At 39.6% G+C, this 22,777-nt stretch overlaps 1 protein-coding gene across 3 annotated transcripts in view; it reads right to left on the bottom strand.

The window, feature by feature from the left end:
- Positions 1-22,777, bottom strand: part of LOC126383250 (netrin-G1-like) — an 83,523-nt gene that overhangs the window by 26,414 nt on the left and 34,332 nt on the right. For all 3 annotated transcript variants that reach the window (XM_050033752.1, XM_050033754.1, XM_050033753.1), the window contains exon 3: positions 16,277-16,920. In XM_050033752.1, the coding sequence (XP_049889709.1) occupies positions 16,277-16,920 (644 nt within the window). The remainder of the gene's footprint in view (positions 1-16,276; positions 16,921-22,777) is intronic.

Below are 22,777 nucleotides of genomic sequence, written 5' to 3'. Positions count from 1 at the left end.
CGAGCACAGTGCAGAGGGGCAGCGATGAGCTAGCCACTGGGATAGACATACATGGAACCACATGGACTAACATGTATGCTGGCTGCAATATCTACCACAACATAGAACAGAGAAGCTCAGATTACAACTGTGACTTCATTCTTCTGTCAGTATGCCATTACTCCAATATCTTCACGTAGCACATAGTTGTTTGCGGCTGTATTAATGCTCTGAATGTGGTATACAGAGCCTTTAATAGTGGCTGAATTTCTCTTAGCTGTTTTGGTTACAGTGTCCTGGTATTGTGGGACACTTTGATAGAACGCAGACATTGTTAATGTTATTAGTAACACCTGTGCTTTTCCTGCTTTGACAAAGCAAAATGACCGCTGTAATAAAGCCTGTTGGTGGATTGAGTTCGGTGACCTTTCTTAATTCCCAGAATAGCTCTGCCAACTTCAACCCGAGGTCCAATTAATCAGAATAACTGAAAACACCTGTGTGGGTGTGCGGGGGTCTTTAATACATGTGTGTAGACCTTTGGCATTAAAGAAGAAGAATGTAAGCATTGATAGATGTTTCTGTTGTAACTGGGTCGAGTTTAGATTAAATATTTAAACCAATTTTGATGTCTTCTGACCTGCAAATTGGCACACCAGTGCTCCTGAGATAAAGTCTGCACCCTCTGAGATTATTTTATGCTAACAGTTGTTGACGCTCACTAACAGACAAGACTATATGTGCCTGGTGTTTGGTGTTGGTTCCCTGTGGTTCATCTTGGTTTTTCTTTCTCTCTCTCTGTGGAGGCAATGATGTGGTTGACCTAATTGATTGTTTGCACCTGTGGTGGGGTATAAATCCTGAGGCTCCCTGGGCCAGGTCATACACTGATGAAGGGCTGGTAGCTAAAAATGTCTGCACATTATTCCCCACTGCTATGAAGATAAGGAAAATAAAGATAATAGGAATTGCATATTATCTGCATTTGGGAAAATAGTGGCAACAGCTCCTACAGTACAAAATGTTTCTGGGGAAGAAATCTTCTAAAAACATTGCCTTAAACCTGCAAACGTGTATGCAGGCATTATTTATTGAGAATTTTATAAAATATCTATACAGTATTTAAACCGAAAAGCCCCTTTTTTGACTTTTCTCCCATTAGAGATTTAACCCATGAACGCCACTCTGACTGCCAGGACTGACTGAGCAAACCAGTCTCCCTCAGCTCTATATTTCACCTGTTCCCTCTCACAAGGCATCCATGGTCAGAGCCTGTAATGTGCCTCCATGCTGTATAAATACATACTGAGGCTTCCTGAAACTTTCCTCAACAAGACACTTTGTGAGCTTCACATATCCTGACCAGTGAGAGCTCTGACAGATATGGAGAGATCAAGGCTGCAGAGGGGAAACTTTGGCCTTGCTGAAAGTTTTAGATGAATGTCAATGTGTTACGCGGACATACCAGAATAACCTGCAAACACCTTACAGGGATAGAAAGGCTGTTTGATGTCTTTTACACGAGAGAAGGGGATGCTGTGATACATGGGGGCTACACAGGGACCAAAAATGGGAGAATGTCGTTTTAAAATCAGGAAGTTGGTCCTGTTACCATGGGATCCTGTCTCTTAGTGTCCTGAAGGAATGGCAAACTTTGCTCCGGCTCACAACGATAAACCGTAATTATTGTTTTTGGAGCCAAAGAAAAATGATTATCACTGGTCAGCTGCTATGTTATGAACATCCAAACCTCTCAGATCTTCTGGGAAAAGAGGTTTAACTCCTTTATGTTTGCCACTGCCTTTTGTTAAATTTAATTTAGGACCATTTAGTAGTATCTTGTACTACACAATAATTTCTTTTTTCATTTTTAATTTGCTCTTTTTTAATCTTGTTTTAATGCCTTGCCTATGTCTAATGTAAAACACTTTGAATTCCCTCGGCAGTTTTCAATTAAATAACCCCAACACATTTTTATACATATTTAAAAGCTGCCCTCAGTGCTTTTTGTCTCAATATATGTAAATTTGAGAACTTTTAGGCCCAAATTCAGTATTAGTTTTTTTTGTCCCCACCAGAATTGTATTGTGTTAACAGCTTGAGGCTTAATGCATTAAGAGCATAATGTTGGGAAAATAATTTCCTTAAAATACAGTATAAGAAGTAACTGAATAAATTCTGATATCCTGTCGTCCTGTTGTTGAAAGGTATGGTTGGGCTAATAGACTGGATACTAAACAATGTTTACTCCTTCGGAATAAATGAAATTATTCATGTATATTCAAATGAATAATACAGCTCAGATAATGTGATCTAATACAAGTAAATGTTTATAGACATGATTTTGATAAAGGGACATTTGCTGTAATGTGCAACCTAACTTGATTTGAACTTTTAGGTTAATAACAGTGAATTAAATACAGTATCTATCCAGTTTCATTAACTAAAAAAATAGAAGCCGCGTGTTTACATCCAGGCTGCCTTTAGAAAACTCCATAAGACAAAGTTGCAGGGATACAAAAAGACAAGACAAAAGTCTCTGACATCAACAACAATAATTTGAGCAGGAACAAGGCAGATCCAGCTAGCATAATGAGTTTGACAGTGTTACTTTACATTGACTCTTTTTACATCTCGTATGGCATTGAACGCGTTCAGGAGGAGAGGAGGGGAGTCACAGAGTCACCTCATTACACCAGGCTGTGTCACCGTGAAATTGAAGAGTCCGATTAGGCTTGTTTTCGTCACTCTGTGCTGTGGCCAATTTTGTCATTCTTCGGGGTGTAATGTAATACATCTCAAGCAAATTGTTTGCGTCCCCCATCGAAATATAAAGTAGCCACGCCAGGCCTCCCCAAATTGTTGGAGAAATATTAGGAATGGATCACAAGTTAATTCCCCCTGCTTCAATTTTCTGCAGAGGCGAAATGAAATTTGAATTTACGTGGCTTGGGCCACTGCCACTGAAAGCCTGTGATTTGTTTCAATGACAGGGCCTATTATTGAGGTTGTGCATTGATGTAGGCATACAGTATGGTAATGTCTACCCACCTCAGCCCTGAGAGGGCCGTCTCATTCATGTGATGTAAGCCAGTGAGACAAGGAGGAAGCCGTGAAGAAATCGGCAATGGGAAGACATATTAATATGGAAATCAGAGGCCGGCTGCATGCTCTGTGTTCTCTGTGTGTGTGTGCTTGTGTGTGTGAGCACAGAAGCATGCAAGTGGTGCTTACTGCATGCACTCACCTACTACGGTATGAAGGGTGAAAGTACAAATAAAAAAAATCTGTTTTTCTAGAAGTGCTGTTAATACTTCAAAATAATGACAAAAAAACATGCATTACTCAAGCGAGGACACACACGACAAATAAACCTACATACATTAGAAGAACCTTGTGTGTTCCACTATGAGCAAAGCCTGATCATACAATAAGTGTAGCAAAAGGACATGTTGATGATTTTACTATTCATGGCTCCTGGCCCACCAGAGACAGCTTATGTTGATGTACTTTCTCTCCATATATTATTTACAAAGAAAGCCTGGGCCTTAATGAGCACTAATTAAACGCTGGAGACTGGAAGATGACTGGCAGAAAACATCGCAGCATGTGACAGACATCTGGTGGAAGATAAGTGAGCAGGCGTTGGCAGAGCTAGAGAGAGCCTTACGGTGGTAGCGGAGTAACGCTGGGGGTCGTGTGAACCTGCACTTGAACCTGACTTTCAAACTCTGTCAATCAAGCTGGCTACAGCTGTCATGGTTCACAGGGCATGGGCTTGGAGGATTGGAGGCGTGTGTGTGCGCGTGTGTGTATACTGTATGTGAGAGGCTGGATAAGAGCCAGTGAATTTGTGTGTGCTGTTTGTGTTGGCTGGTGTGGTTATGTGAAGGGCAAGACTGCAATGTAGCCATTTAAAGGAAAATGAGCATCCTGTGTTTGATAAGCTTGACCCGGTGTTTACTTTGGCTCTCAGCCGTGTAAGTTTATCTCTTTTCAACTATTTTCAACTGCTAAATAATGGACAATGCATGATACTCCCTTCAGTAAACAAATCTGTTGGATCTCTGCTGTTAGTAGAAGGGCTGTAGCCATATTTAGAGATGCTTAGGTCATCAACTATTTCTCCAGTGCAACCACGCCCCATAAAGAAAAGCCAACAAAACGTCTGTATTATTTGTATCATCTAAATTTATTGTTTTTCCAGTTGTATGGTCAACACACGTGCTTTTATTAAAACTTCACTATTACTACACTAAAAAGTCTCTTCATTGACAAATTTTTTCACTTCTTTCACTGTGGACGCATGTGAGAAAATGTGAAAGTTTTATTATGAATTTAACATAACATAGGGTGAGTAATAAACAAACGATCATTTTGTATTTCTTTAACAAAACTGAAATCCTGCTTGTCAGCCCTAAAACAAAAAGAGAAATGCTGCTTAATAATCTGGGAATTTAACTCCCTGGATTAAATCTGAGGTTACAAGTCTTGGTGTGATCCCGAATTAACAAGGTGGCGAAAACAACACTTTTCCACCTCAGAAACATAGCTGAGGTAGGACCATTTCTATATGACAAAGATGCTGAGATATTGACTCATGCCTTTCTTTCAAGCCGACTCGACCACTCTGCAGCTCGGCTATTAACCAGAACCAAGAGGAGAGAACACATCAGGCCAGTCTTAGCTGCTCTGCACTGGCTTCCTGTTACATTTAGAATTGACTTTAAGCTCCTCCTCTTTGTATACGAAGCCCTACATGGGCTGGGACTGAGCTACATTGCTAACTCCCTTGTTAACTAGAACTAGAACTCTGTGATCATCTGCTGCTGGTTTACTGGAGGTTCCCAGCAACAGATGGAAGAAGATCAGGGATGCAGCCTTTGTCAGTTACGCCCCAAAGCTATGGGTCACACCACCTATAGATATCAGGGAAGCTAGCTCGCTAAATATTTTAAAAAGAAAGCTAATAATTATTATTATTATTATTATTATTAACAGTACGATTACTTACTTCAATAAATGAAGGTCTAAAGGGAGTTTGCCATAATTCATGTGGAGGAACACTAAATCCTTTTAAAAATATATGAAAGATTTAGTATAAAATTTAAAGAGATTTAGTTTGAAAAATATCAAAGCAGCCTAAAAAATCTCCTCCAGTGTTTAAAACCCCCACATTTCCATAAACTATTCCATCTGTCTGAATCACAGCTGCCACCTTGCTTGTTTGCAATTTACATATCTCTGAAATTTTAAGGTTGAATTAATCTAACTCGAGGACAAGATCTTTTCAAATCTTTCATTACCTATAGAGGCTGATAAAAGCAAAAGGTTGCTCACCGTTCTGCACCACTCAACCGTGCCGTGTATACTGGGTGTGATTTAAACTGCAAATAGTAGATCAACAATTAAACTTTGGCAATGGCTAATTTAAATAAAAAGCAGACTTTGACATGTCTTCGCCAGACATGAAATGAAAAAGCGGCCATCTGGTGCAGCAAACATCCCAAAAGGTAGAGAAACAGAAATTGCTCAAACATAAGGGTGAATGTGGGTATGCTACTCTGTATAAATACTGACGGAGGAAAAAGTATAAAAACAAAAATCCAGCGACACGCTGTGCAACTCTGAATGTTCTGCCATCTTTGCACTTCTATACTTTGCAATCGTCAAAAATTATGAAATCATTTCCACCCACTGAGCCACAAATCAACGACAAATTCCATCAAGCTACTCAACAACAGTCTTTACTTACTCAGGAGGAATATTGATTTATTTCCTCCTGCTGCATCCTGTCCTACCTAATAAATGTACAAGCAAGAGAAAGAGGCAGAGAGGCACAAAAACAGTTACAAGGCTGTTTCTTCAGAATAGACAGATGTCAGTAGTTTAAATGAGGAAGGAAAATATCCTGGCACATTATATGCTAGATGATATGGTGTAATAGCATTACAATTTTTCTTGTATTTCTATATGCAACCATTGGAAGGCATTCTATCCTCCGGGTTTAGGTCTTCTATACACGGTTCAGCGGGGTGCAATGCCCGTCCTGTGAATGCGCTGCGGAGGCGCTACATTTAGATAGACTCTTATTTAAGTGCAAGATACAGTGAAAGTGTGTGATACGGCATTTTTATGAGCCTGGGATTCCCACCGGGAGAGGGAGATACAGAGTTTGTCTATAGCTCAAGGGGAACATCGGGGAGCATATAATAATAGTAAAATGTTTCATATCTTATCTAAAACTATTATTCCTTTGTATCCAAATTGCCTTTGAATAACTCTCATGTATACCTCAGAGGGAAGATTCAGGGTATTTTGTTTGTCTTTGAAATTTGCTTTTGTTTAATATTTGTCAGCACAGAAAGTCAGAAGGGAATAAAACATCTCTCTTTTTTAATTTCTACAAGCCTGCAGTCATGTTAACATAAGACATTCTTACTTCCTTATGTGTTACAAAGCAGAGTTTCAGTGGGTGTTGAATTGCACAAGACTTGCAAGTATCAAGTATGGCATATCGTCCTGAATGAAAAATTATTAAATGTTCTAGTTTTGTGATCATTAAGTCTTTGAGAAGTAAACTTGTCTTTGCTTGTGGTAATCCTGGAGCCGATTGCATCAGCTGTTTCATGCAAACTCAGCCTAGTCATAATGTAAGTTACACTAAGAGATTTATGCATCACTAAATTTAAACAGGTTGCGCTACAAAAACAAGTTGTTAAGTAGCGATGAGTTATTAGGTAATAACAGCCAGGTGGTCCATTCCATTTGAACAGGAAAGTCGGAATTTACGAGTTCCCCATTGGATAATTCAACTGGAATGCCCCCTGAAGTCAGATTCCCAACTGGGAAAGTCCAGTGCCATCTGCTTGGGAGAACATGGACCCCCATAGCAAAGTGATGTTTCTATGGCAAGTGTCTGAGCTTCACAAGCATCTACAGGGGACTTGTATCTATTACCACAGCAGCCAACATCTGTATGGGGGCCCATGTGGATAGTAAATGGGCTGAAAATGGGCCCTATATGGGATTGTCCAAGGGTTCCATATTGGCCCCATGCCGATTGCCCACATGGGTGGCTTTACCCCAGATAAGATGCCCGTTTTGGGCCCATACCCACCTGGTACCAAGTAGCCTTAGCATAACCCACATGGGCCCCACATACAAATGTTGTCTGGAAGAGAAATGGTGTATTGTGTAAATTAGGAGTGGGGGAAAAATCAGAGTATCATCAGCATAGTATTGCAAAATCTTGGTGTGGCAATATTGCATTATCACACAGTGCCAAGTATTTTTTTTATTGTATCAATTATTAATGTTATAAATACAAATTAAACTTTAGGTGGCCTACTAGAAAAATATCATCAGTTGCTTTTTCAGCCCACTACAAAAAAAATGACTGAAGTGAGATAAACAGACTGAAAACTTGATCTTATTGGATAACAGACGTTCACAAAGTTTTCCTTTGGGGACATAGCTTGCAGTTGCAAACAGGTAATGAATCGCAATATATTTTAACGCAATACTCAGCATATCGCAACACATTATTGTGGCAGTAATATTGTATTGCAACTAAAGTATCGTGATAATATCGTATCGTGGAGCCTGTGGTGATTCCCACCCCTCGTGTAAATGGGTGCTTAGTGTAATAGTGTGACACACCACAGCCAGTAACTTGTGTGCAGTCGTTTTGTGTGGACTGGTACAGAGATATGATGCTTGCAAAGACTTTGATCAAGCATAAATCAGCTTCATTGGACTTGCATAAAACTCTAAAATGAAATAATTGATGATGTTGTTCTGCTTGCTTCTCTGTGTGCGCCGCCATGTTGCTGTGACGTCAGGTGTGTTTATGTTGGTGAACTTGGCCTTGATGGATCTTGCCCGAGCTTTGGACATAGATTTCTGACTTGAATGAGTGTTCCATTGCACATTTCCATATCAGAGGTTGATTTTTTCCTGGAGCTCCAAGCACAGTGAATTTCAGCATTAGTGTTCCCAACCAAGTGATAAAGCTGACGTTGTTTATGGAATATACGTCCCGTATTGACTAAAAAGCTGTTTAACAAAGATGAAAACTGAGAAGATTTTAAATTGCATTTCATTCAAAAAAAAACACAATTAGTAGCCTGGGCTAATATATATATAATTATATATATAATATAATGCTTAAATCACTGGAATCAACAGGCCTATATTTGGGACAGGCCTTTAATTCCTTTCACACTAAACTGTTGATCAGCAAGAATCGGGAAATACAACCAAATAGTTTTAAACCAGTATGAATATTATTTGTTAAAAAATTAGGCGTCAGATAATTTTACAATTATGAATCATTTATTTGATCTAACGCCGACGGACAAGGCATCAAAGGAATATGAATAATTTACAGGGTAACTGAGGAATGGACACATATTTTTAGTAGAAATCCCACTAAATATTAACTGTATGAATACCACTAACTATCAAACACATATTTCTCTGTATGTGTTTATATTGATAGCTTGATATATTCATGTGTGGCCCTGTTGAAAAGTTATTTCATGGTTACTTTGACACCATGTTGGTATACTACATAGTAGGGAAAGCGAAAGAATCAGTGAGGTAAGAAAAAGACAAACGAGAGAAATGGTTAGGGAAAAATAGAGAATGACACGGGGGGGATGAGAGAAATAGCACATTAGCACTTATGGATTAGCTGCCTCTCATTCCCAGGCCCCCGCTGCAGCCCTGCAGATGTGCAGCTCTGACCGCGCAGCCAGCCGGTAGCGGTCATGTCTTAATTAACGAGCAGACATCTGATCAATAAGTGAGGAACGATGGAGAGGGAGACGTGAAAGGTGGGACAGCCTGCACGGTTCAAGGTTTTTGTTTTCCGTTGATGTGGAATAACATTAGAAATCAATAACACGGTCAGCACCGCCACACACGACTCTCTACTCAGGAGAGGCAGAAAAAATAATCCCCCTTCTGTCTTCTCCTTGTGTCTTCTCTATCATACAAGATGACTGTACAGGAGGATTTGTCTCAGTGTTTTCAGTACAGTGTGATTCTGAGCCTTGTGAAGCCACTTTTACCAAGTCTTTCTTAGATTATTAAAGGAGGAATCTACTACGGTTCTTTTACGATGTCATGTGTGGCATCTTGAGCTTCCCGGGATTTATTTCTGAATGAAATGTTATTTACTTTTATTGGTGTACCTCCTTTGCTTCAGCCTGCCTCGGGCTTTCAAGTTAGGAATGTCTGTCATTTCTCGCAATGGCTTCCAAACACCTACAGATAATAAGCGGCATTCATTAAAGATCTGTACACACAACCTGTGCAGACTCACGAAGGAACCGTGTCGATGGTGCTGTTTTATTTACATCCACATATTCATTGCATTAACTAAACTGGTCATGACATCAAGTTCAGCTCAAGCAAAGCCAGAGCATGAAATTTCACAATTTTCTTCCTACTATATTTGTGCGTGGTATTTACGGTGTGACTAAGGTACGGCTAGAGTTGAGTTGGATTCATTTGTTAATGGAAGGTTTTAATAGAGGTTCTGCTGTTTGATACCTATACAGCAAAACTTTTGTAGTTCAGGGTCAGATTTCTCCTCACTAACAGCACTATGGCAACACCAGATGGATGTAAAGAATGTGATTGATCGCTTTATTTACGTTGCTTCATTCTCTGAGAAAGCGAGTTGGGGTCGCAGTGAGCAGAAGGTTTGCAGTGGAAATGGTTTTGCAAGATGTGTGTGTTATTGAAAAGGGGAAGAAAAAGCATGGCGGTTCAGTGTCAGGTATTGAAATCCAGCAATCCACCACCCTGACCTGCACACCTTTACTTACTACCTGTCTACATAAAGGGCTCACTACTTCTTGCATTGCTACTGACCGTTGACATCTGGTCATAAATCATGAAGTGCAGAATCATCCAATATGAATGTAATTCTTGGATACTGGTGGACAAACTGGTGTATCGTGCACTGCTGTTTGCTGAGGGTTTTCTGCTATGCAACTCTGTTGTATCTGGAGGTATTTAAAAGTGACAACAAAAAATAGTTATTCTTCAGAGTATAAAAGATTCAGTGACAAATTCTCCAAAACAAAAAAAAAAGAAAACATTGCCTTGCTAATGGCTGGATTTCAAGGGAGTTAAATTGTTCTATGATTGATTTTTCTTCTAACATTCTCCCCAAATTAAATGAGTAATTCATTTGTGACTAATTTTTATATTATCTTTTCATCTTTGCAAAGCACTCCTTCAGTAACTCCACACAAGCAGTGAATTCATAATACTTTTTTTCCATTTCTGAAATAGATGTGTAAAATGAGGCGAATATGACGTTTCTAAAGCGTGCCAGTATCTCTCCATCTAGAGCTGTGACATTTGCGATCATGTCCGCATGTTACCTGACGCTGCAAATATTCAGCCTTGTATGAGTGAAAGTTAATCAGCGTTTGTGGGGTATTCTGGGAATTCTCGGACAGGATAGCCATTCTGTGATAAGGCTTTCACATTTGGTTGTAGCCAGAAGGCTGCTGAGGCTGTTGGGAGCTCTAATCAGTCTCCCCCCCGCACCCATCACCCTCTTTCAAGTGAGTTACTGATCCACCTCTGGACAGAAATCGTATGTTTATTTTCTTTTCTTTCTCACTGCAAACTTTTGGTGGAAAATTGAATTTGATGCCCAGGGGCAGGATGGAAAATTGGGCAAAATAGCTTATTTTCCTCCCATCCAACCTTTTGCCACTCTTTCTAATGAATGGCAAAATAAGATATCTGTGGGAGATGCTATTCTGTGCTAGGTAGCAGGCCTTGCAATTTAGGGCTCATCAATTCATGTTTACAGTACCAGTGTGAATATCGGAGGAGTGTGTTTGACTGCAGAACATGTATATCTCTGTGATAGGGCTGAACTGTGAATATCACCCGCCACAGTTACAAAAAACTTGTTGTGGCATGGGATCAAAAACATCAAACATGGTGAAGTGTTGTCAGATATTTTGCCAGTGATGATGGCTCATGTTCAGTGACTGATTTGCTCAGATTTCTCAAAGATGATTAAAAAATACTAGAGATCTCTGAAAGTGTGTTATTTAAAGCATAAACTGTAGCTTGCTCAAAAGGGAACCCTCATACATTTAACCATAAATCTGCTCATTATTAAACAGGGCAAGGCTAAATTTGGAACCACGGCCTGGCAATTCTGAATGTCTGCACGTTTCACTGATGTGTCTCTGATGATTACCATTTAATCAGCTGCAAATGCCCTTAATTACAAGATTAGTCTCCTACCAATTAGCCAACGTGCTAATGGTTCTAATCTGCCATTGAAGTCGACTGAATTCTAATTAGGGACTAACTGTTTCAATTCACCGAGGGCCCATCTGATGGGTCATTACCAACCTAGTTATCCTCATATAAACCAACTGCAGCAAGCAACACAGGTCCCATTTGGAGAGCAGCTGTAGAGGCTTTACGACCATCATGTGGGCCATTTTCATGCATCATGAAACGACAATGTTTCCATTCCCTGAAAATCACAGAGGCATTCTGATGACTCACTGATGAATGTATTATATGCTGCAACATTGCAAGCTGTGTTAATGACATACAAAGGAAGTCTTCTTAATTTTACTGAAAATGTGGGTTTTAAAATCAGAAAAACTTTTATCTGAAGTGGGAAGGGAGAAATACCAAAATTCAAAGAGGCAACACAGGATTGGCTCTAGGGCTGGGGGATATTAAAATGTTTATCATGATAATATTTATGGCCATTTTAGACAACATTAATTATTATCACAATAAATGTCAAATCATTATTAATTTCACATTTAATGGCTGATTTCTGCCCCTACGTGAAAGTTGAGGAAACCAGACTATTAATTGTGGTTTAAACTACTTATTATTAGAGCATGACGATTGCCAAAAAGCAGAACATTTCACAATTCTGAGGTAGATTCAGAACATGATAATCAACATAAAGAAATCTTAATTCTGGCAAGTGGTATGTCAGACTCTTTGTGCTCGTGGTTTAAAACATTTTGTAAGTGTTTTAGCTGACTATATGAAAAAAATAAACTAATAAAAATCTCAACTGTGGTCAGTATTTTTTGGTACAGGTTTTAAATGTACAGTATGTAATTTCTGCAATTTCTAAATCAAAATAATAACAAAAAAAACGGACTTTGATGATGTCGTGAAGTAACATAGGATCATTCACTGCCAATGAAAATCTATCCGAAGCGACTCAGGCAGAAATCATGTGTATGGACATGGAAATCACGTTACATTGAGTCATGTTTATTCACGTTGTGTCATATTCTAATAAAGTAGCTGCGAGTTCTAACTAACCATTTGCACGAGATGAGTGATTACCCATACAGCTACTCTAGCTAACGTTATTTGGTGAATTTGATAGTGTTAGCCTGGATAAATGGTGGACAAAACAATCATAGTAAAAAGAACTTTATGAATCTGTTAAATGTTGTAGTAACGTTACCTTACCAGGCCCCCAGGAAAGCAGCTCAGCCTTGGAGCAATTTTTCCCAGTGGCCACTTATGGTATTGCAGCCCAAAAAGCATGATCCCCATAGACCACCATTATAAAAGAGACGTCTGTAAAACTGTTGACAGGAAACCTCCAGCTGCAAACAAGGTCAATTATGGATCTTCCTTTTTTAAGTTTTGAGCCATGGTGGTTTTATATTTATAAAATTTTCCTCAAGCCAAGAAAAGAGATTTAAAATCCATGACATAATCACAATGAGCCAAGTGGGAACTCGTGGGTGGCAACCAGACCCCTTAAGATCCTTTTGCGGATCTTTCAAAATATTAAAGGCATCTTTTATGTATCATATTTTGCGATATCTTGAAATATACATATAAATTTCCTAAAATTGTATCCACTAAAGATCCTTTTATAGACCCTTTAACATCAACTTCATCTTTGACGTATCCTTTTTTTGAGAAATCATCAACAAGATATTTTTCGGATCTTTTAACATATTAACTGTATCTTTTCTGTATCCTGTTTTGACATATTGCCTATAAATGGATCAAAACTATATTGAATATTTATTGAATCTTTGATATCCTGAAAACATTCCTGCAAAATCCATTAAAAATGTAATATTCATGTTTAGGCTATTACCATGTAATGGTGGATGGCAACTAGCATTTAAAGTGCATGAGTGCCCCCCTCAACCAGCATAAGGGTGCTTTAATTATAATAAACATTTATTGAATGTGTTATATTTCTATAGAGGAAAGTCATATTAAGATAATAATCACTATCATTTTATCTCCCAGCTCTTATTGTCTCTCTTTAAAGCTGCACTAATCAATATTTTTTACATTAACGATGGATAAAAGTACTATGTGTGATGTGAAGGGGGATGCTTGAAGTGACAAACCCACACAAATCACTCAACTCTGCAGTCCCTCTCAGCTCTAAAACCTTTTCCATGTGTTACTTGATTGCTGTTTTGGTTCTCGGGCCTCTAAACGCATGTTTTGATCATTCTCCCTCCTCAGCTATAAAACCTGATAAACACACTGTAAACTGCCTGCTCAGCACCAAATGGCAGAGAGACAAAGTTAGCGTCTGCCTGGTGAACAGTAGAGCCATTAGCAGCTAATCTGATCTAGTCTGATCTTTCCCTCAGGAGTTGGTAGAGAACAGACCACAGCTAAAAGGAAAGTGCAAGTTAGACTTACATTAATCAGGTGGCTAGAAACACGACTCCAAATAAATGTTGATGTTGTTCTGTATCTAATGGAATAAGTAGCTGTTTGCTAACAAGTTTGCCTGAAGGACTTTCTAAGCTGCTTGTTTAGCTGCCCCCTAGTGGTCAAACATCACCTAATGCAGCTTTAATCAAACTAAAACTACATATCACATGCTTTCAATTAATCATAGTTAATTATTTATTATTACATGACCTTACATGAACATGAGCTTTGTCTCCTTACCCAGGCTATAGAAATAAAATTAGCCATACAAAAGGTTCCTCTCCTTAAACACAGCTCACGTTTCTTATAATCATTCATCCGGAAGAACTCAGAAATTAAGGACATTTCACTAAAAAGAGCCATTAAATTATCATATAATGAGCAATAAAACATGAAATGGACTTAATCTCCAGTCGCACCTAAATCACTTAAAGTCTTTTTTTCTCCTCAGGGACACCAGTAAACCTGTCTGTTTCTATAGCTAATGGTAATGTACCTGAACGTAACGGCACACAGAGAACTTTGACTTTAGGCTGAATTCTGCTTCATTAAGATTCTACATCAACGTTTTTTATCAGACACAAAACTTCTTTCCACAATTGAGGAGACCTGTGTATATGGTAATGGGAAATTTGTGTTTCACTTGTAAATGGTGATATCTGTAGGTGTAATACACCCTTGAAAAGTTAATTTACTACAATAAGAAACGTTATGTAAATATGCAAAGTTTTGTAATCATGTAAAAAAACTCATATATATCTAAAGTGATCAAAAGAAAGGATCTATGTTATTTAATTGAACTCACAGCAATGTTTTAAGACAAAAAATATTACCAGTAAGTAAGTTCAGCTCTCCACAATTTATGTGCTACCCAACCCAATAATGGTAATATCATATTATGGGATTATGAGATGGCTGTTGAATCTGCAATAAAAAATGCAGAGAAACATGCATTAAAACTCTTCTCTCCACCACGGCTCACAGGAGGCAATCTCAGCCGTCTGTCCTTGTCAGGTTTGGGTTATAATAAGTAATTTAGGAGAGGAGAGTTCAGCATCTGCTCAGGCTGATTCAGACTCATTTTAGAAACAGAATTTTGGGCTGGGGTGAACTTACTCTGGGTCACCCAACCACTTTGGCTGCTCCGTGTTTACACTTGCAAATTGTGCAAGACTCTGGCTTAAGGAAGGGAGGCACTGAAGCTTCTTTGATTTGTATTTTCAAGTTTTAATCATTAATGTAATGTGCTAATACACTTAATTAGGAATTGTCTGCATCAAAATGGATTCAGAGACTTCCGTTCTTGTTTACATTATGGCAGTTAACTTTTCTGGTCAAGTGATGCTCACTGCGTCACTCATGGCCAGTCAGGACACCTCTTTTGTCAGCTTCAAATCCAAAATGTTGCCATATTGACATAGTTTTAGTTTTCTCGAGATACTACCTTTGCCATGTCTTGTCTCGGTACCGCAAAAAACACAGGAACTTTATTGTAAACAAACACAATGTGCATCACGTGCATCTTCCCCCCTCCCAACTCTACCGGAACTTGTTATACATACATACATATACATGTAAAACAAGTTGGATTTTGTGCAGTGACGCCATCAGCGCAGGTTGCTCATGTAGGCTATTTTTGTGTGCCAGAACCTGTCATAAAGACAAATGCTGGTTCAGCTGGTTTGCATAAAATCAAACCTGACTGGACCAGCCAAACCGGAAACTGTCCCAACTCTATCAAGAAGAGGCAGCTTTTACACCTACAAAAAGTAGTTTGGATTATACCAGTGGTTGTGCCAAGTACCACAAAGAAGCCACAGTCGGTAAGTTTTTATATCTGCTGATCACCTCAGCAGGTGATTTCCCTAATGAGCTCCCTCCCTGTATTTGAAGTGGTGCTAATCATTGTGTTGTGTCTTTATTTGGATTAAAACCCTGCAAACTGTTGGCACTCTGTAGCAAATGGCTTGCCACCTCGTTAATACTGATGTTCTGTGATAATTTCATGCCATAAATTTTACCAATCCATCCATAACATCTGTCAATATTGATCTGGCTTTATCCAGTGCTGAGGAATATGGGAATCAGAGGAGTATTGATACAGTTCCTCATCACAGAACTCCAGCTGTTTGAAAAAGTATTTTCCCCCAACAAACGGCAGTTTTAGTGTACAGAAAATTGGAGGCTTTTTTTGTGAAAGACTTCCATTGTGGTGTTGTGGTTTTGGGGACTTTGTTGACTATGAAAAGAAGCGCAGCAATGCACCAACAAAGGTAGTGAAGAAGAAGACTGTAAACAAGTGAACATGTGAACAATGCAGGATTTAAAATTAAAAATCATCTCTGTAAATGTTTTATGAGGAAGGTTTGAGCTCAACGTGTTTGTTTGGACTTTAAAGATACCCACTGGTTTTGGTGAAAATCAGAAAACTCAATACTTTGTAAACAGGTTACAAATGTATGTACAAACTGAAGCTGCTTTAAAAGACAGGCGAAGCTGCTGAAGCACCCGAACTTAAAGACTTGATTTGATTTAAAGCAGAAACCAAAGGAATATAAATGGGTCTTACCTGCCCTGCACCTTGATGTCAGAGATGGCGTAGAAGTATCTGGACAGGTTATTCTCATCCACCATGGTGGCTCCAGTTGCTGGCTTCAGCAGCTTAATCCTCAGATCAGTGATGGTGAAGAAGTCCCTCAGGTTCTTGGTGGTATCCAGCTGGCCGTACAGCGAGGCCATATTGTGTAGCCGTGGCCCGGCAAAAAGGGCAAAGCGGTCCTTTATCTCAAAACGTACTGTCTTGTCATTCTTCCACACGTAGCCTCGGGAGTAGTCCTCAGTGCAGATGATATCCAGCAGGGTGCGCTGGGTGAGGTCGTTAACTGTCTTGGGTTCCATGGTGAAGGCGTCCAGGCAGTCGGTGGCGTAGAACTGGTACGGGGTCCAGGTCCGGCCGTAGTCAAGGGACTTTTCCAGGACCATCTGCTCTGGTCGGCCTGACTCAAAAGTCAGCACGATGTCGTCAGTCAGCTCGATGGTTTTGTTCCACGACAGCGTGATGTTAACCTGGAGGGGCTTTGGGTATTTCTTCCATGAGGTGGACTGCCAGAACGTTGTGGGGTTGCGACCCTCAAAGTCAAACATCAGCTCTGGAGGATGGGCCAGCTCCTCGGTGCTGGCGTCACATTCATTGTTGCACATATAAGGATTCTCCTATAAAACAAACAAAAAAAGCAAATAGATACACAAATGTAAGCGCACATTGCAATCAGGGTATAAAAATGTGTACAGTGCATCTCTTAGACATTGTATAGGTACAATTTTTAATGACTCATTTCAGTGAGTTGTTACAAAAAGATGCAAGTGCAGTGCCCAAGTAGTAAAAATTTGGGGTTGAATTTGGGGACACTAGCCAAGGGCTAGGCAATATGGAGAAAATCAAATATCATATACTATTTTTGACCAAAACCTTGATATCGGTATTGCATAAATATCGTAGGGTTGAATATTGGTGCTTTCACAGAGTGTTTATATAATGAGATTTTTGATGAATAATCATCACTTTACTGTAATACAGCCTTTAAAACCAGGAAAAACAACTCTTATTATAAAAGGATAGCCAGAATCTAAGATGATATTTAGTCTTATATTATGATATCACACTAACCCATACAATACAAAGAGAAATTTACATCCAGTGTGGAAGTAAATTATTATAATAGTATATCTATATAACACTGCAGTGTATCTGTTATTTGTTGAACTCTGGCGGTGTAATTCAGTGTTGCTAATTTTGCATGAAAAGGCATCAGTAATCAAACACAAATGACATTTTGCCAACATACCTCAAGATAGTAATGAAATTGTGCAGTAATGGAGAAATAGCTTTTATTGTGGTGTTCTTTTCATAATATGCACAGAGGAACCCTTAAATCCTGAATATTTTTCAATTTTTTTTTTTAACATTCAGATATGTGGGGTGCATGTGCATGTGTCATATGTAAACAAAATCGTGGCAGTATCTGCAGTGATTCAAGAAATGCATATACCTCGAGTAATTATACCTGAGAGCCAGGTCATAAAATTAATCTTTCACAATCTGCTGACAAGGTTTAGGGCATGATTTAATTGCTTTTTGTGTTCGGCTGCCTGGGTTTCTTGTTGACTCCTTTGGAGCAGCTCTCCCTGCTAGCTGTGGAGCAGGTAACTCTAAAGGAAACTAATAAAACTTTGATTAACGGTGGTGTAGAGATTAGGAATCAAGGCCCACACTGAAAATACCTGAAATTTTAACTAGTTTACCTTTGTGCAGGAAGAGTTTTGTCCAATAAAACTGACAAATGAGGATAAAAGTAGGGACAAACTACGCTCTGTAGTTTGAGGAAGGGAAGTTAAGCAATTGAAATGTCAAAAAGGTAGTTAAATATTTAGTTTCGCATAAAATATTCAGAGTAAAAGTGGAATTCTAGAGCACTTGTTAGTTATAAAGCAGCTCGCTCTAATAGTCCCACCCTCACGACTACAAACCCTAAAGCATCTCTCAGGTCCGCTGTTGCTCCATTTTGCCTCTAAAGGTTATTTGCTTTTCCAGAGCCTCGTCGGCTCTCCATCCTATCATGATTCCACCACCGTACTCAATAGCACTTCTATCACATTCAGGCCAACGTGTATTTTATAATCTGCGCGAGCAATGTCGGCCCAAGAGCTGCAGGAGACAGTGACCCTCTCATTACGATGACACCATGGATCCCGTATTCTCGTTCAGTGCCATTCCTGCCTACACTGCCACCCAAATTGCCAGTGTAATTGATATTCCTGTGTGGTGTTTCAGCTGAGATGGGAATGGAATCCCGATGAGTGTTTCTTATGAAACACGCAAAGGGACATGCATTTTTCATGGGCCCGTGTCTGCTCTGTACCGTAGACATCCACTGAGTCTGGATGTTTGTGCGAGCGTGTTAGTGGGGAGAACGAGGAGCTCTTGATGTGTTTGTGTTTGTTTGTGAGAGGGATAGAGAGCTCTGAATGTGTTTGCTTGTGTGTGCACATGCAGCATGTATCCCTGTGTGCGAGTGAATGGCAAAGAGAGACAGCGAGAGCGAGCTGAAACGGAGCCAGAGAGCACAAGACACACTCCAATTGACATTCCTCTCACCTCTGCTCCAGGAACAATGAGGTTAAGTGCAGATGAGATTCAGATCAACTGTAAAGCGGTTCGATAATCAGCAATCATCCGACACTCTACACGCAAAATTATCTAAAGGTGAGGACAGTGTTATCTGCAACATTACTCGCTTATCTCTCCAGTATTGCAGTGCATTCAACGGAGACTGCCACTTTGTCGAGCGAAGATCACTGGCAGGAATACTGATAAGCAGACGCTGCTATATGTTATTTGAAAAGACCAATGGCTGCTTTTTGTCTTTGAGTAAAGACCCTAAACTCCTCTCGCCCAAGGAAAAAAAACGTATTTGATGCTTTATCTTCTTCACAGGGAGATGTATGTACGACTTCCCTGTTTTTAGATACAGATCTTCTCAGCCCATTTTATTTCCTGTGGGACTGTGATATGCTATCAGCAACTTGCTTCTCAGCTACAGTAGAAGAGATAACTATGGGATGAGGTAAAACAAGACTGAGGGATTGTGGGTCACTAGGCCTGCTCAGCTGACTCAAAGGAGCATTGCATGATCCAATTAGGAGGGTAATAAGGGTTATGCTGCTAAGACACAGAGAGCAGAGAGAGGGAGGGGGTGAGAATGTAAGACAAGTACACCTTTTCGTGTTTTTTTTTTGAAGATCTCAGTTGCTAAAAGTATTCTTCCCGCACGCCCACGCACACCCACACACATGCAAAGCCGACATGTTGCTCTAAAGGCCACACTGAACGCAGAAAGAGACAGAGATGTGAAAGAGAGAGTTAAGGGGTAATAGGAAGGACTCTGGCTGCCTGAGTTTGGCCACAGGGACAATAAATTGTACTTGTGTCAACTGTTTGCCAATGATGTGTGCTGAGGCTCGTTATATTCCCTACTTGTGCTTGAACAGCCTTGGAGGTCCGCTCGGAGCTCAGACCTTGGCGGAGAGCGAGGGAAGGAGAGAGACACAGACGGTGTGAGAGGGAGTGATTTCCCTGTTGTCATTCAAGAGCATGAATTTTCACTTATATTTGTTTCATTTGTCGTCACGGATAGGTTTGGGGAAGCAGCGGGGTGGCTGCCTTTGCATCTTCCGAAATGGGAGCCTTATTCACAGACGATATAAAGAAGTCAGACCGCAGCGTCCCGTGGCTAATGAGAAAAACAATTTCCCGGCTGAACAGTGAGAAGCGGAGTAAATAGAAGCATTAAAAAGAGAGAAATTTGCTTCATCACGCCAGCAGAAGAAGTGTTCAGAGACCAGTGGAAAGCAAGTCATAAATTCGATCCATAATCATTCTCTCGTTGCCTGCTTCAACTTCAGGCCTTCGGGGAAGTGATCATTCTAACCGGTCACATATGGGAGCTGGCTGGGGACAAACCTTTCATAAAGGCCCTTTCCATCATTAATAACACTCAATAATGTGAAGGCACTTTTCCAATCTAACATTAAGCGGCACGCGCAGCATTTACGTGCTCCCAGTAAAGCCCGCCATACTGGAATGCTTTCCTACAGCCCAGTGAAGGTGGAATGATAGAGGCTCAGACAAAGGTCAGGACCTTTCATCGGATTTCCTGTGGTGGTTATTTAACAACAAAAACAGTGCCTTATGAAGATCAATACCTTCTGTGGTCATTTAAGACCCACGGCTTCAGTACTCTGCTGCAGGGCAGCTATTGAAAAACAATAAGCCCTCTCAGCTTGATCCTTTACCTGTGATCATGGCTGTGGGAGAGGGATATAGTCAGCAGAGAATTAGAAAGAAACAAGAGTTTTGTACCAAAATGAGATATCGACCAATTGAAAAATGTGGCCCAGCCTTATAAAAGAATTGCTGCCATGAGAGTGTAATTTAGTGTAGATCATTACTGACGTTAAAAATAATCGTAATATCAGTTTTAAATAAGAATGTAACACGCTGATGATGTAATTAGATTGAGAAATGAGTGTATTTGTGTGCAGGCCTGTCACAATAATTACGTTATTGACTTATCAAGGTCAGCAAAGATTATTGAGGCCATATATTGTATGATAATGCTCTTTTGTTATATGCGAGTTTATTTACATAAAAAATGTCGCCAACATGATTTGCTGTCATTTCTGGTCACGCTGCTTCTGTCTTTCACTCTACACACATTTTAACAATTCATTTATGTTCACATAAAAGAAACCGGTACAAGGACACAAATATTATAGGTGCAATAGAATACATTTGCCTAATGATACAGGTTTTCACAATAGGAAACTAAAGTATTCAGTTGTCAGGGATATTAGTAACAACGTTTCTGACATATATGGTGTCTGCATTTATTTTTATATGTTATGTACATAAGGATGTTTTTGCATTATTACATAATACATAACAATGTATTTTTTTATGATGACTATGTAAAACAGATGTGTTGTGCAATGTAGGAGCTGTATGTATACATTGTTTGGGATCTTTTAATGGCAGGTACCACGTGTATCCAAGGCAACTTTACTTTGGGGACAATAAAGTCTGTCTTATCTCATCTTATTTAATTATGCTTTTATAATATCAAGTCATCAATGGACAAAATTACAGTAATATTGCAATTATTTCTGGGTCAATATATTGTCCACCAAAAGTAGTTATAATGACAGACCTATTTGTAGATTTGAAATCTGTTCTTTGGTGAAAGCAGCTTGCTGAGATGCATGTTTACACGTTTACTCATACATTCATGTAATTATTAATGCTTATCCTAACTCTAACCCTCCCTGTGATTTTTTTCTTGAACACCACACAAGATTTTCTTACACTACATATTCTATTTATTATTATTATATATATATATATATATATATATATATATATATATATTTTTTTTTTTTTGTTTTGGGTTTGTAAGACAGCTGGATCCCCATCAGGTCATGCCATAGAAGTCAGATAGTCTTCCTCAGTCAACACCTATTGACATTACACACAGCGGTGCAAGGTCTTCTAATGGCCTGTCTCTTCTAGGTATTGCTGACATCTCTATTGCCACCATGGCTGCTGTGTAACCTAGCCCAGCTGGTTTCTATCAGTGCTATATGATCTGTCCGGGGGCAGTGGCTTAGTGCAGAAGGCCTGAGCAGCGAGTCTGCGGCTGGTCGCAGCTAATGATGTCCCGATCTCTGCAGCCTATAAGGTCAATCCAATATCAGGGTGTCACACAGTAGGAGAGCAAAAGAACAAGGAAGAGCGCGAGACACAGGAGCTGGGAATGTGCCTCCAAATGTCATTCACTGGAACATAAAGCAGTCAGGACATTCAGGTCCTCAGATTGTCATGAAGGCTCAGTGGATATTTAGATGAAATTTCATGGTGGCGTTCAGTTGTTTAAGGTTTCTATTATAGGAATCAATGAACCGTGACCTGAAAAAACACAGCACAGAATAATATCTGTTGCGCACATTTATATCAATAAAATCTTTAAAATATTGACACAAAAATGGATTATAAATATAGCAATGGATGATTTCTCTCCTAAATGGGCTGCAGATGCACACATAGTACAAAAAATTCATGCACACACATACACACACACGTGCGCATAATGATGTGACGTGAGGCAGATGTTTAAAAGAGTGACATATGGCCTGTGAGATTGACAAAGCGTAACCTCTCATTGATGTGCCTTTTGACACAAGATGTGGCTCGGCAGATAAATTCTCTGGCCAGCGACAGCTCCAGTTGAAGGATGGGGGCAGGCAATCCAACCAATCAGTTTAGCTGACAGATTTCTGGACTTGAAGCTCACATCACAGATTGAACTCGCTGCAGTTTTCTGCTCCAGCCATCTCCTTTTAAGGCGACCATGTTATTTCACCATTGTGACATTTTAAAGTTTGATATGTGCTCACTGCTTCGTTTCTGTGTAAGTCACTCTGAGATGCACATTTTTGCTTAGTAAATGCTTTCTAA

The sequence above is a fragment of the Epinephelus moara genome, chromosome 21 (assembly GCF_006386435.1).
Source record: "Epinephelus moara isolate mb chromosome 21, YSFRI_EMoa_1.0, whole genome shotgun sequence".
Classification (NCBI taxonomy): Eukaryota; Metazoa; Chordata; class Actinopteri; order Perciformes; family Serranidae; genus Epinephelus; species Epinephelus moara.
This window is presented reverse-complemented; position numbering and strand designations above follow the sequence as displayed.